This window comes from Coloeus monedula (assembly GCF_965178545.1).
Source record: "Coloeus monedula genome assembly, chromosome: Z".
Classification (NCBI taxonomy): Eukaryota; Metazoa; Chordata; class Aves; order Passeriformes; family Corvidae; genus Coloeus; species Coloeus monedula.
The window spans coordinates 1,150,066-1,165,183 of NC_138822.1; the positions used below are offsets into that span (position 1 = coordinate 1,150,066).

General features: G+C 47.9%; 2 protein-coding genes across 2 annotated transcripts in view; one reads left to right on the forward strand and one right to left on the reverse strand.

Moving 5' to 3' along the window:
* The window catches only part of ATG10 (autophagy related 10), a gene marked incomplete at its 3' end in the record, with an annotated part of 64,373 nt that extends 51,680 nt beyond the window's left edge, over positions 1-12,693 (forward strand). Inside the window, exons 6-8 of the mRNA XM_082301130.1 lie at positions 7,112-7,209; positions 7,481-7,600; positions 12,465-12,693. Coding sequence (XP_082157256.1) covers positions 7,112-7,209; positions 7,481-7,600; positions 12,465-12,693 — 447 coding nt within the window. The remainder of the gene's footprint in view (positions 1-7,111; positions 7,210-7,480; positions 7,601-12,464) is intronic.
* A 630-nt stretch (positions 12,694-13,323) lies between these two features.
* Positions 13,324-15,077, reverse strand: RPS23 (ribosomal protein S23). The gene is made up of 4 exons (XM_082301450.1): positions 15,057-15,077; positions 14,652-14,811; positions 13,730-13,850; positions 13,324-13,521 (listed from the first exon to the last, which is right to left on the reverse strand). The coding sequence occupies exons 1-4, from the start codon at positions 15,058-15,060 to the stop codon at positions 13,375-13,377; spliced, it is 432 nt and encodes a 143-aa protein (XP_082157576.1). The 5' UTR covers positions 15,061-15,077; the 3' UTR covers positions 13,324-13,374.
* Between the last annotated feature and the right edge of the window lie 41 nt (positions 15,078-15,118).

A 15,118-nucleotide genomic window follows, 5' to 3' on the forward strand; every position in this document is an offset into this window, starting at 1 on the left:
AAGCAGAGATTTGTGGAGTAAGTTGTAAGAGCACGTTGCCTGCCTGGTCTGGCATTTCTTCTTGTAAGCTGAGGCTGGTTGGTGTTCTGTCTTCCCCCCACCATGACCTCTGGAATGAATCTGTCTACTGAACATTCCCCCCGAATGGAAAAATCCTAAATTACACATCAACACTGATTGCACAATATGAAAGGGGTGAGGATCATATATGGCACACTCAGGTCCGTTTGAAAGGCCACTTGGAGTGCCCACAAGGCATTGGAAACCATATTTTATTTTTACTCTATTAATAAAAAAAAGCATTTTAAGTGCCACTGGAATGGAAGTTGGGTATCTGTGCTAACAGAAAGGGGTTTATACCTAAGCACCTGCGGTCTTGAGTGGTGGCAACGGGTGGTGTCAGCAGTTCAAAACCATTTAGACAAATCCATGAGGCCACTTGTCCATAAATGGGTGCAAAATTACCTGGCAGGAGTGTGTCCTCCACTGCCCGTGTTGCAGATCTGCTGGAGCAGTGCAGGGGGAGTGAGCCACAGAGGGAGCCCAGGCCTGTGCTCTCCCAGCCTGCTGCTGGGGGAGGCAGGAGGCACTGCTGGAGCACCCTCTGGAATGCCTGGGATTATGGGATGAACCCTTCCAGGCCACTTCTGTCAAATGCCTGTATGGGTTTGGTTTCCCCCCCCTCCCCTTATCATTTTTTAATCAGGGTAGGAAATCTGTCTCCAGTGTCTTTTCCATACTTCCACAGCTTGTTGGATCGTTCAGTTTTGCACCTTAGATGAATCTCATAACTTAAGAACAGATTTTAAATAGTAATTAATTAAGACTATATGCTACATAACAAAAATGGTGACAACTGAATTAATCTACTTTTGGCAAGCATGGAAGAAGAATCATCTGTTTATTTTCTTAGGAAAGTGGCTGAGATGCCATTTCTTGACAATGTAACTATGGACCTGCCAATTTTTAAGTATAAAGTTTTCTTGAAAAACCCTAAATGCATAAGTTACGTGCTTGTGAGAAGCTTTAAAGCCTTGAAGGAAGCTTGTTAAGCTTTAGAAACATGCCTGGGTGTCACCTACTGCTTTGATTCCTCCTGTTCTTAAAATTAATAATTCAAACCTTATTTTATATATATATATAAAATATATAATAATAGATCAGCAGTGTTGGCTATTCTTGATTACTGTTTTGCTTGTCCTGCATTACCTCTCCTGCCTTTCAGGGATCTTGTGTTAGCTATTTAAAAAAACAATAAAGTCACAAAACATAAAAAATAATCACCACCTCTTCAAAGCTGTAAATATTCTAGAATCAGGCAGAATTGGGGCATAAAATATGAATTACAGAATCACAGAATGGTTTGGTTTGGAAGGCACCTTCGTTGGGATCCATGATGGACTTGAAACAGCAGATGCAAAGTGGTAGGCGTGGTTCATCTCAAAGGAATTCTGGCTGTGTTAAGTGTCCTTATATTTCTGTGTTGTAGGATTTGCCAAGGCATCTCTGCTTTCCTCAGAAAAACGGAGCCATTTAATTGCCTTTTTGGTTTGCACTTTGTGTTTGATGAAAGAAGGACAGGATCCAGCTTAATTGGCTGCGTGGTGTTGGAAGTAGTAAAAGTGTTAATACAAAGTTGTCACGGAAGTTGGTTGCGTGTCTTTGGGAGCACACGGGGAACAGGGATGTTAAATCACTGGGGCAACTGCAACTGCTTGTCTGCAAAGAGCTGGAGTGTAAATGGAACCACTCTGCTGCCTCTTCCGACAAAAAGAGGCTCAGTAACCACAGAAATCTGCTTTTTGGTGCTAGTTTGCACTTCTTTGTCTCATCAGGGCCCCTTCGTGCTTTCCCTTGCTCGGTGCCAGCGCAGATCAGCTTTGACTGTCTCAGAAAAGCAGGAGAGCTGTGGCAGTGGCCCTTGCCTGGTCACTCCTCAGCACCTGTCGCAGGCAGGGCAGGTTGTTCCATCTTCAGCTTCTGCATTTGGTGGGGTTTCTGTTGTTTATGGCAAAGTCGGGGAAACTTGTCTCAGTTGTGCCAGTAGGGTGACTTGGCTACTGGGTGTGAGTTGAAGTCAGTGACCATAAACACATTATCTGTCCCAGGTCACAGAATCCCAGGCTGCTTTGGGAGGGAAGGACCTGAAAGTTCATCCCATCCCACTCTTGCCATGGCAGGGACACCTTCCACTGTCCCAGGCTGCTCCAAGCCCCAGTGTCCAGCCTGGCCTTGGCCACTGCCAGGGACCCAGGGGCAGCCCCAGCTGCTCTGGGAATTCCATCCCAGCCCCTGCCCACCCTCCCAGGGAGCAATTCCTTCCCAATATGCAGTGTAACCCTAAGTCAGTAGGATGGAGAAGCCCTGTACAATTACTGTGCTACCAACAGCTTTATTACTGTGATTTACACGTTCTGTCAGGATTATAAAAGTTCCCTGTATGATTACAGTTCCTTAACGTTGCACTTGCAGCATAGTGATTCCGTAGTAATAGAGTTTCCATCGTAGTAATTCCATTGTTAGAGGAAAATCCCCTTGACCTCAAGTTCCACACGTTCGAAGTTCCATGTGTGCAGTTACTGTTCTGGTTGTGGGACTGGGGGTCAGTCTGAAGAGAGAAATCTTCCTGCCTTCTTTCTGAATGTGTAGAGTTGGATTTCATTAACAAGTAAGTTATTATTGATGTGTATAAAAATAAGGAATGAAAAAGAAGATAGACCATGAAATCAAGAACATAAATTACTTGTGGTATGAGCTTGAGTGAGGAATTTTTACTTGAACCCAGCCATTTGTTTCAGTGAATGTGGTCAAAAACTGGGAGGAAGGGAAAGACTTGTATGCTCTTTAATAATTGCATCACTATTTCCTTTTCCTAAATGGAAGAGATTATGTGGGACATATTTTATTAATTCTGCCTTCTTTTTCTGACCTGGTGACTGGGGTTTTGGATGCTGCTGGGAAGATGTCCGGAATCAATTGGCACTGGCTGTGGTGTTTGCTGGTAGGATCCTGCATGAAATTTTTGACATCCCTGAGTGAATTTATTTTTGCAAAGCAACATCATGCAAACCAGGTCAGAGAAGAGGCAGTTTCAGGCACAAATCCCCTGCACTATCATCAATGGAGAGACCATAAATGTTGTGATGGATGCTTGAAGGCAGTTTAATGTAGCACTGGAGAAAATAGAAGCCATTACCTCTGGAAGAGCTCCAGTTATGACAGAGAAAATAAATGGTGCTGTTACAAGAGATACACTGACAACAAAATTCCTGCTGGCTGGGGAGGAGAGCAGCAGAGCACGGTACAGAAACCTACAGACAATTACCCGTTATCTGAAGTAATGTTTATTTTTGGTTTAAATCCGACATGGAGACTGCTTGATAAAATGACTTAATCCAATGTGACGGAAGTTTAGTCGTAATTATACTTGTGCTTGGGAGCTGCCCAGTCTCTGCCACTGCTCAGATCTGTGTTGTGATATTTCCCAGCTCAGCACCTGTGCGGGGAGGGCTGTACCTGCACAGACAATGAGCAGAGAGCTGTGTGCTGCCAGCGCTCGCTCAAACTCAGCCTGGGGCGGCACTCCTGAGCAAACCAGCTTCAGGACACAGGGAATGGCTTCCCAGTGCCAGGGGGCAGGGCTGGATGGGAGATTGGGCAGGAATTGTTCCCTGGCAGGGTGGGCAGGCCCTGGCACAGGGTGCCCAGAGCAGCTGGGGCTGCCCCTGGATCCCTGGCAGTGTCCAAGGCCAGGCTGGACACTGGGGCTTGGAGCAGCCTGGGACAGTGGGAGGTGTCCCTGCCCATGGCAGGGGTGGCACTGGATGGGCTGTAAGTCCCTTCCAACCCAAACCATTCCAGGGCTCTCATTCATTTTCAAACTACCCCTTGAAACATTTCATGTCTTTCCTCCATCTCTCTCTTCCATGTTTTTTGATGGAAGGAGTTGAGGCAACAGCTACAGCATCAGGCACAGAACATCCTCACACATCCTTTCTGAGGTCACCTGGGAGAGAGGTCTTCCTACAGAAAATAAATGAAGCAACATTTTGAGATTCCAAATTCAATGGAGCTGGTTCCTGCCTGTGGAAGTATTCCTATCCCATCCCAGCTGCGTCAGACTCAGAGGGATATGCAGATGTGTGAAGGATTCCAGTGTATGGTGCTGAACAGGCAGTGCTGTAAATCAGCCTCATAGGTAGATAGATCCAAAATCATAGACAGATCCAAGAAAATAATGCTGTTGATTTCAAATGAACTGTGTGTCAGAGCTTTACTGCCCAGAAGAGTTGTGGGCAACCTGCAAATGGGTTCTTGCAGTACAACGCCAGCGAGGGCTTGTGGGAATTGGCTTGAAACTCTCACACTGCTCTGGTGCATGACTGACTGGAGAAAGATTAATTGTAAACTAGAAGTTGGGATGATTCTTATATATTGTTTGTACTGGTTTGGTTTTTTTTTTTTTCATGAAGTCCCAGTAGGACTTTATATTTTTGGCGTAACTGGCACTGACCAGCATAGATGAAGGGTTGTATTGCTGCCCTAATATTTTGCTCAGGATGCATTTCAGTGCATGTGGAGTGTCATCATTCTGCCAGGGACTGCAGCAGATACTGAACCCAGTGCTAATGAAGCTGATGCAGCACAGACTTTTGTTTATTTTCACACTTCTGACAGTGTTTGGGAAGGACTTGGGGTTCATCCCCCTGCAGACACCCCACCCTCTCTCAGGGTAGGGGGGCTCCTGGGCCAGCCCCGGGCTGGAGCCTGGCAGGGAGAGGCTCTGTAGCCCATTAGCAATTCTGAAATCATCCAGGGTTTTGATAACTCCTGCATTTTTATTGGCAGCATCCCCGTGCTTCCTCCTCAGAGCTGCTGTGTCAGTGGTTTAACCTTGAGTGTACATCAGAGCCTCACAGGGATGCCATTGTGTACAGGATTTGGAAGGCAGGATTTTGACTGAATCACAGCTGATGCTCTCAGAGTGTTTTCCCCTGATGCTCCACAAGCTTCTCCTCCCCACCTCAGCCTTTTTCCTTTTTAAAGGCTGCTCCTTAATGGCTCTTGGCTCAGGATTTCTTGTGATCTCTTGTACTTTTGTGCTTTTCCTGTCAGTGTGTGACATGTTCCTGTCTTTTGAGTAGCATGGAATTTCTGAGTTTGGGAATGGTTTCAGTGTCACTCTGTTGTCATGCTGTAAGAAGGGGAAGGACTAAAAGAAGAAAGATGTAGAATGTAAAGCTAATAAGCTATTTTAAAAAACCAGGTCTGGCCTCTGTGTGTCACTCGCTGGTGTTCTCCTGAAGCAAGACCTGCAGGGCAGAATCAAATACTGGGGGTCAGGATGGTTGGGAATAACTTCAGGCTGAATATTCAGCTTTGGGAATTATCTTCATGCCTTGTTCAAATAGCTAAGTCACTTAAACCCAGGTTACTTCTCTCTTCTTTCTGGGAGTGTGCTGCCTCTTGCATTCTTCTCCTGTGTAAGGGAGGTGGCTGAAATGTTTGCACAATTTACTTTTTTTTGTTACCTTTCCTTACTTAAATATTCTTTATTTTAACTATACATGTTTTTTAGCTATCTTTAAGGAATACCATTGGCACAATCCATGTATTTTATGGAATCATTTGGAGGCCTAAGTGAATTTGAGCTAGCAGATAGTGAAAAGGGGATTTTAACTCAAAATACTACTTTTTCTCAAAGAAAAAGTGCATCAATTCACTTTTAACAACAGCGGATGGTAGCATTCTTATGCAAGTTACCTGTTTGCAGTGTCAAACAAAGCTTTCTGAACACTCTTTTGTATGTTCTGACACTTCTGGAAGTTTTTTCAAGTTCTCTTAGACATGAAGTGATTGATCCTCATGAGAACATTTTCAGCATCAGAACCAAGTGTCCTTCAGCTGTGAGAGCCCCTGTTTAATAGTTAATAGCATTGAACACGTGCTGCCTGCTGAAGATGGCAGGATTCGGGGTTTGTTTCTAGGCTTTTCTGGTTGGTTTTCCAGGCTGTGTTTCTTGCTTGCAGGAGGAGTTTTTCCTGATTATCAGGAAGCCTTTGTGAGCACCTTCTCTTCTGTGCCAGCCCGAGCTGAGGCAACCCCTCAGAGCTCAGGGGTTGGGCTGCAGCTGTGCCAGCCTGGACAGGGGACATCCCTGCCAGAGCACCAGTGTGGCATTCCCTGCTCCTCGTGTGTGGGGATGAGCTGGGGTTTGCTTGTGCTGGTGGCCTGGGCAGCACTGAAGGAAAATCCTTTCCCTGGGACACGCCGAGGCGGCGGGAGATGCTGGTTCTGTGCAGGAGCTAATGGGATCACTGCTGTGGCTCTGAGATAGAGCATTTGTCCTGCTCATCACATGAAATGATGTGGATCACATGAAAGCTTTGTGGAGCCCTGGGCTGAGTGTGCAGCGGTGCCGTGTCCACAGTGACGGGGCGAGAAACAGCAGAGCCAGCCCTGTGGCAGGGACTGTGTCTGACTCCAAGCTCAGCAGTCAAAACACGAGTTTCTGTTCTTCCTCAGGACAGTTTTGACTGGGCTTCTTGGAGAACAACTGCTTTAAGACTCTCTTTAGCCTAAAACGAGGATATGCCACGTAGTGGAAGTTAAAGCCACCTTGGGAGCACTTCCTTCTCCCTTCTTGCTCCCTCTCTAAACTGAACCACGTGTATTTCCCAGCACCAGCCTGAGAAGATATCAGGGCTCAGGGTTGCTGGAGACCTTTTCTCCTGAGGGGATGGGTGTATGTGTTACATTTGATCAGACTTTGGTTTACACAGTAGCTTTGCCGCTCTGCAGCCAGGTTAATGCTGGTACCGTAACTTTGAGATACTTTCTCAAACCATTACATTTTAACTAAAATAGTGCCAATAGCCTGGTTCCTGGTCTTGCTTCCCTTTTAAGAGACAATATGTATGAATGATGTGTAATATATACAGTATATATTAATTTGTCATGACTGTCATAGGAAGAGCAATGTAAGCTAAGATTCGGAAGTGAGAAAAGTTGCATCAGGGGCTGATTGCACCTTGCCTTGTCTTTTCCAAATGCATGTGATGAGTTTCCTGTTCTTTCCTTCCGTAACAGAGCAACTTCTGTTCCCCCTTAGGAGCACCCCATCCTCGGGCAGCCTTTCTTTGTCCTGCACCCCTGCCGAACCAATGAATTCATCTCTGCTGTGCTGGGTAGCTCACAGAAACACCACAGGTGAGGGGCACTGCTGGGCCTTGCAAAGCTTTGTGCAATGCAGGTGAAGTCAATCAGCTGCAGAGTGGAAATGGCCAAAACTACTTCCTTGGTCCAAGCAGAATGAGATTTCTGTATTGTCACTTCAGACCTGAACATTAAAATATATTTGCTATAGGAAGAATGAAGGAATAGCCCCATCTGAAGTTGTGACTGTTGAGTCTGTCTGCAGTTCAGAAAAAGCCAGGATAATATGTTTATGGCTCTTTTTTTGTCTTTTTTTTTCCCCTAGACACACAAATTACATCATACTGTGGCTCAGTACTGTAGGCCCAGTTGTGGGCCTGAATCTGCCTCTGAGTTACGCGAAGCTGGCACCCGAGCAGAGCAGAGACACTGACTCGGTTGAAAGGTAAGAGAAAAGGAAACCTTTCCTCTCCCATCCTCCTTTTACAAAGATCAGATGGGGAACTGGCAGAACCATTACCTCCTCCTTTGAAGCTCGTGGTTCAGTTCATTTGAGACTCACCTTTCCCTGTTTTTGTTACGTGTCTGCCTTGCTGCCTCACTTGCTTTGCAATGAAAATTTGTGCAGAGAGAGAGGGGCTCAGCCCATTGCTGACACCCTTCATTGGTCCAGAGGGTCCCTGACGTCCTGGGGTCTCTCTCAAGGTGTGGAGAAGTGTTTTCTGTTGGTTCCCCCAGCACAGGGTTTGGGGTCTGGCGTAACTGCTGCAAGGATTTTAATGTAATCCCTTTTGGGTGTTTGCTGTCACTTCTCCAGAGCCCAGAGCTGAAGGACTGGTGGTGGTTAGACTGTGATGAAGCTGCTGCAGACTTCCCTGGGGATGAAGGTGAAGGATCCTTCCTGGCTGGTCAGCCATGGCAGTGTGGAAATGATTGCTCATGGCCCTTTCTCTGGCCAGAACTCAGCACTGATGATGGTGGGAGTTGGCTGCAGTTGTGGTAATGCCTCCCCAGCACCACCCAGCCCTGACCCCCTTGTGACTGCACTGGCCCTTGAAGTGGCTCATGTCCTGCCTGCTGTGCCTGTGCCCTTGGTGAGGCTGCACACAGATGCACGAACCAGAGCCGAGCTGCTGCATCTACTGAACCTATCTTTAGAAAATCTGCACCATCTGTGGGGCAGAAAATGCAATATAAACACAGAGAAATGCTTGTGGGACGTGGTGTGAGCTTGTGGCAGTCAGAGTATGGGCTGACACTGCTTCACCTGGGAACCACCTTCTCCAGCAGAGCCTTGTGAGGGCCCACCCCCGTGTTCCCCACCCCACAGAACATCCTCATCCCGGGAATATCCCAGGCACGGCACGCATCAGGGAGCAAACGGGGTCGGGACTGTGACAAACAGAGCCCTTGGAGTCTGCAGCTGAGAGAGCACGTCCAGCTCTGGAGCTCAGGTGCCTGGAGCAGCCGTGGGGAACATCTGGCTCTGCCGTGCTCCGCTGCCTGCGAGGGAATCTGTGCCCCGTGGGAGCTGCTGCTGTTCCCAATTAGTGTTTCTCATTGTACTTGTGGTTGTTCACAGGTTTGCTCCCTACCCTGCACTGCTTCTGTAGCCTCCCCTGACAGCTGTTGATTTTTGGGGAATTGCCTGGTGGTGCTGCCACCGACAACCAGATTACAAGGAACTTCCCTACCACCCATCCTGGCTTCTCTCCCAATCCCGTTTTATTAGCAGTATAAAACAGAGTCTGAGCAGCTGAGATGGAACCACAGATTTCACTTTGTACATTCAGCAGTTGTCAGTTGCACACAGAGTCCAGTGTGTGCCACATCCATGTGAAATGCATCCAGATTCTGGTTTTTCAGATTATGTTTTTAACTTCCATTACTTGTCATTGGTGGACATGGAATACAGAGTGCAGTCCTTCACATTCCATTGGTGCAGAGTTTGTTTGCCAGTCATTTGGAATTAATAATGAAAGCACATAATTTATTTTGTTCAGGGTCATAACAACCTGAAAAGCCATTTCTTCTGTTTAAGATTTACAAAATATGGCCCACAGCTACATTGATTTTTTTGACACTTTTGGTAAGACATGCTTGATAATTGCATCCACAGCCCATTTTTAAATTTAAGTGAGACTTAGACAGTAGGAAAAACCAACAAAAAGAGGTAACAGCAGGTTTAAGAGCTGTTAAATGTTCACCTTTGTTCTGTGGTCTTCACTTGTCGTACCCTGAAACAGAAGAGTAGCAGCCCTCAAAATGTGGAATTTATATGTAAAGGGGAATAAATATTTTTATTCGACATGGGAAAATTCTCAACATCCATTACTTTCTACCTTAATTTAGCATTTGTAATCAAGGAGGAGGATTACTTGAACAGGGTCCTGCAGACTGTACTGTGCTCAGGATTTCCTCTGTCAGGGACAGCCCCAGGCCGTTGTCACAGTCCTGTCCTGGGGGTCACTGGGGTATCCTACAGCCACACATTCCCTTGGCTGGGCACTCCAGCTGCTCCCAGATTCTGGAGCTGTCTCTGCCTTGCTTCCTCCCTGCTGAAAAGGTCCCTCCAAACCCCTCCTCAGTGCCTCAGACAGGGGCTGATGATGAGGACCATGAAATGGGAGAGCAAGCAGAGAATTCGCTGCCCTGCCACGACTCTGAACCTCCTAACACCACAAACAACGAGGTGACAGCGCAGTGTCATCATCAGTATCCATGTTTCCCTGAAATTTGCCTGGAACACCAAAATTCAGCTCGGTTAGTACAAATACACGGGGGTTAGATACAGGAACAAATACAGGGTAACATAAATATTTGGGACCAAGGAGATAAATAAGCCTGTTTGGATATCTCCTTTTTAATGGCTGGGGTGGGAGGTAGGCACCCAGTTTCTCATTTATATTTATACCTTAATGACTTTATCTTAAAGAATTTTTATGTACAAAAATCATACGTATATGTTTTTTTAAAATCAAGTGAATTGTGGCACTATTTTGTGATTATATTTTATGTTGTGATTCATTATGTAGTGAACCTGTTGAAGATCCTTAGATCTGAGCCTGGGTTTTGTCTACATGCATTATCTGAACTCTTGCATCCTACCAAGGAGAAAATTTCCAGTTTAGATTTGTGAATTTGCTCAATTGTTCATCTTTGGTAATCTGGGAAGACACACTGAGGGAGGTTCTTTACTTCTGGGGACTTCTTGTAGGGGAACAGTCTCATACCTGCCCTGGGTTGCCAGCATCATCAAGAGGAAGTAATTTTATGTGTTCACCTCAGCCAAAAAATGTGTTTTTCTGTGGAATGCAGTTGGTAGCCACGTACATAATCCCTCATTTGTGTCAGCATGACCTGGTAAGATTTTAACCCCCTACCAGGAGATATGAGGTTGCCTGGCATTGGTTACTAACAGGAACATTCCTTTGGAGATACTTAATTACAGCTAAGTACAGCGAAGTAATCAGATCAATTCTTGCTGCAGCTCCATGAATTTCAGTGAGACTTTCTCAGTAACTTCCCCCCCTGCCCCGTTTGCTATGATGATGATGGTTTCACGAGTCTGAACATCTGTATTTATTTTGCACACATACAGATTCAGTTCCAGCACAAAGGAAGGACAACTGCTCTTCCCTCTGAATGGTGAAGTTACAATTATTTCCTCAAAAATACTCTCTTCTAGAGAACAGCGTGTGTATGGGTATTTATACCTATTTTTAGTAACATGTAGGCTTTTAAAAGTGTTTCAAGGAATTTAGTGCATTTTTTTAGTGATAAGTTCTTACCACCTAGAATAAAAAAAATACGTACCTGAAGCTTAGAGCTGCAGAAGTAACCCTGTATTGAGTGTGCAGGATTAGGAAGGTGTCACACATGTTGTTATCTCCTGGATTTCATTAAAATCTTAAAAAACCCTGCACCACGAGGAAGCTTTCAGTTCCCCACTTGAGAGCTCGTTGTAGCTGTCAACCTCCTGAAGACAAATTCACCTTAAGGCGAGAGAGGATTTCACTGCTGTGTTTGAACAGAGAATGGATTTACAGAGCAGCCTCTTAACACATTTCTCAAGTGTGTTAGAAAACAACATCTCCTGTAGCAGTGTCGTTATTCAGTCGGGTATTGCTGGTGTCAGATGGTTGGTCAACTGCTTTAATAACAGAAAATACTAATTTGTTTTGGTGATGAGGTGGAAACATGTCCAGCCGTGGATTCCCCTCTGTTTTGGAGGATTTTGGGGTATGTAACACATATTTATTAGGCTTAAAACCCCTCTAGTACTGACTTGGTGGTGATATTTAGCTCAGGTCATCTTTCTCTGAGTTCTTTCTGCAGTGTCCAGGTAAAACAAACTATTCCTGGGCACTGGCACAATCACAGAATCACAGGATGGCTGGAATGGGAAGGGACCTTAAAGCCCATCCATTCCCACAGCAGGGACACCTCCCACTGTGCCAGGCTGCTCCCAGCCCCAATGTCCAGCCTGGCCTTGGACACTCCAGGGATCCAGGGGCAGCCCCAGCTGCTCTGGGCACCCTGTGCCAGGGCCTGCCCACCCTGCCAGGGAACAATTCCTGCCCAATCTCCCATCCAGCCCTGCCCCCTGGCACTGGGCAGCCATTCCCTGTGTCCTGGCCCTGCAGCCCTTGGCAATTGTCTCTCTCCAGGTTTCCTGCAGCTCCTTCAGGCCCTGCAAGGCCCCAGTGAGGTGACCCCAGAGCTTCTCCTCTGCAGGCTGAACAAGCCCAGCTCTGGCAGCCTTTCCTCCCAGCAGAGCTGCTCCATCCCTCTGCTCATCCTGGTGCCTGCCCTGGCCTGGCTGCAGCAGCTCCAGCTCCTTCCTGAGCTGGGCCCAGGGCTGGGGCAGCTCTGCAGGTGGGGGCTCAGCTGAGGGGGCAGAGGGGCAGAATCCCCCCTGCCCTGCTGCCCACGCTGGGGCCCAGCCCAGCACAGGGGTTTGGGCTCCCAGCCCAGCTCAGGGGGTTTGGGGTTCCAGCTCAGGGGGTTTGGGGTTCCAGCTCAGGGGGTTTGGGGTCCCAGCTCAGGGGGGTTTGGGGTCCCAGCTCAGGGGGGTTTGGGGTCCCAGCTCAGGGGGTTTGGGGTCCCAGCTCAGCTCAGGGGGTTTGGGGTTCCAGCTCAGGGGGTTTGGAGTCCCAGGTCTCCCCCACAGCCCCCCAGCGCTTCTCCATCTGCCCCTCCCCAGCCCGGGGCTGCTCTCCTGCTGCTCTGGAGCCCCGTTGGGCCGAGTGTCCCGTTTCCTTTGTCAAAGCCCACACAAGCTTTCGGCTCGAGCATTTCCCTCTCAGCTGGCCCCCTCCCCGCTCCTGTCGCGACATCTGGTGGCGACGCGGCCTCACGACAGCGCCCGGCCGGGAGCTGCTCCAGCGCCCGCTGAGTCTTCCTCCTTTGGAATTTGGAGATGCAGAAGCGCGATGGGAGACAGTCCCCTGCCCTTCTGCCTTCCCCGGTTCTACCACACGAACCTCGGGAGAGATTCTCAACGTGTTCTTAGATTCCTACTCCACTGTCATGTAAATTATTGAATTCCGCATCAATTTCTATATAAATATATGAATTATTTGCAGCAGAGCCGTTCCCTCACCACACAGACGAGCTGCAGTTGTAATGAGGGAAATGTTCACACTCTGGCTTCTGCCAAGTAAAGATTTTGAGGTTTTACTTCACTAAGGAAGCCTCTGAACAACTCTGTATTTTTCTTTGGGCTAAGCAGGTAGAAACTCAGAGACACCTAAGTCAGTGTACTAAAACCGGTGTCCTCAAATTGGGCAGACTCACCCCAAAATAACCATAGTTAATTTGTACTGAACACCGGGTGAAACTCTTTGGGCTGATGGTTCAATAATCCCTTCAGGGCACAAAGCTGGGGAGTTCTGTGCTCACACCAGAGGCCAGAACTGCTGCCACAAACACCATTTCCACCACTTCCAGTGACCATTTCTGATGTGAAGAAGGCTTTTTTTTACAATTATGCATTGAAATTCATGCAGCTTCCACTCCCCTGAGGGGATGTTTTGATTCCTGATTAGTAGTCCCAGAGGAACATTACAGTTTGGGCTGTTTCTTTGGCCAGATCTAGGAAGAAACATTACTTCAGTTTCTACGGGAAGATTTTTGAGACCACCCCCTGAATAACGAGCACAGCACTCCTTTTAAATCAAAAATTTTATTGGTGATCTTGTCACACTGGTGAGCCATTTACGACCTGGGTCTCTCCTTCTTCCCCTTGTAGAGGGCCAGCAGGGACACGTTGGCCACCTTGACCACCTTGAAGCGCACGCCCGGGATGTCGCCCACGGCGTGGCCCTTGCGCCCGAAGCCGGCCACCAGCACCTCGTCGTTCTCCTGTGACAGGAACGGGCTGTGAGCCCCAAACGCGGGCACAAACCGGGCACTGAGCACCTCCCACCCTGCCCCAGACAGCCGGGCAACACCGAGGGTGCTGGCCAAAATCCATGGACACAAACCCCTTAACAGACCGAATCAGCACCGACAGAATAAATCTGCTATTCACACCTTTTCCTCACAACATTTGAGGCTTCTTGACAATTACCTCGATGAAGTTCAGGCAGCCATCGTTGGGGACAAAAGCTGTGATTTTTTTTCCGTTCTTAATGAGCTGGACCCTGACGCATTTCCTGATGGCAGAGTTGGGCTGCTTGGCTTCAACGCCACTGCAAGAGAAACCACCAGCACAGAGATCAGTGTGGAGAACCAGGAGGGTCATCAATTATCACCCACAATGAGCTGTTTCACCTTGTATTCAGTGTAAACTCTACCTGTACTTCAACACCTGTGAGCTGTTTAAAAGTGCTGAATTAATATTCAATCAGTATTACATGATATATATTAATGCAGATTTATATATGAATACATAAAATACCACTTCCAAAGCCAAACAGGAACTTAAATCATCTCCAGAATAACTCAGTAAAATGCTAACAAAAACCAGAAGACAAAAATTCCCCAACAACCCAAATCACAGAAACCGTGTCCAAAAAACAGAACCTTGGCAGCATCCCAGTCAGATTTATAAATTATTAAAGAGAGGGAAAAAAGGCAGAAGTAGGTAGGACCTAGGACAAACACAATTTTCCTTTCATTTGTGCCTAACACCCTGATTATAACCATTGCAAAAAAACCCCTCGCCTTTCCCCTTATTTTTGACTGAAGTTCCCTATTTTTCCTACTTTTACAAGAAATTTGTTTTCGCCAATACTTGCCCAAAATCCTCGTTTTCCTTAATTTTCGAAATAACCCCACGTTTCTAATTTTGCCATAATTTGTGCCAACCCCTCCCTTTTTATTTTTTCACTAATTTTTGCCCAAGATCTTTATTTTTTTCCCCCATTTTTGGAAGAAATTCCTGCCATTTTTTCCCCTAGTTCTTGGGGGAGGAATAAAAGCACCCCCAATCCCTATTCCTCCGTATTCGGGGGCTCTGAGACCCCATCCAGCCCGGAGGGAGCACCCACACTTTCTCCAGCACGATGCCCTTGGCGTGGGAAGCGCCCCCGAAGGGGTTGGCCTTCAGCGCCGTGCCCAGGTGCGCCTTCTTGTACTGCTTGTCGTGCCACTTCTGGTCCCGGCGGTGGCTGCGCAGCTTCCGAGCGGTGCGGAGGCCTCGGCACTTCCCTGCGGGGCGAGACGAGACGGGGGTGAGGGGGGGGAAGGAGCCGTGAGGGGAAGGAGGCGGGAGGCCATGGCGGACATGCGGCGGGTAATGGCGGACGCGGCCTCACCGCCCGCAGCGCTGCCTGCACGGCACCGAGCCGGCTACGGGCGGGCGGACAGCGCCTGCGGAGCGCCGCGGGCACCGCCGGGGATCCCGCAGCCCCAGCCCCACTCCCGGCCCCGGCGCGGTCAGGCGCGGCGCTCACCCATCTTCTCCGCGCGGCTGCCGAGCGAGAAAAGGGGGCGGGCACGCCGCGCCCGCCGCCTA

Coding starts and splice junctions, on each gene's coding strand:
- RPS23 (XM_082301450.1), bottom strand. Junction 13,851..14,651: donor GGCATCGTGCTGGAGAAAGT/GTGGGTGCTCCC, acceptor TTTCTCTTGCAG/TGGCGTTGAAGCCAAGCAGC. Junction 13,522..13,729: donor GCTGCCTGAACTTCATCGAG/GTAATTGTCAAG, acceptor TTCCTGTCACAG/GAGAACGACGAGGTGCTGGT.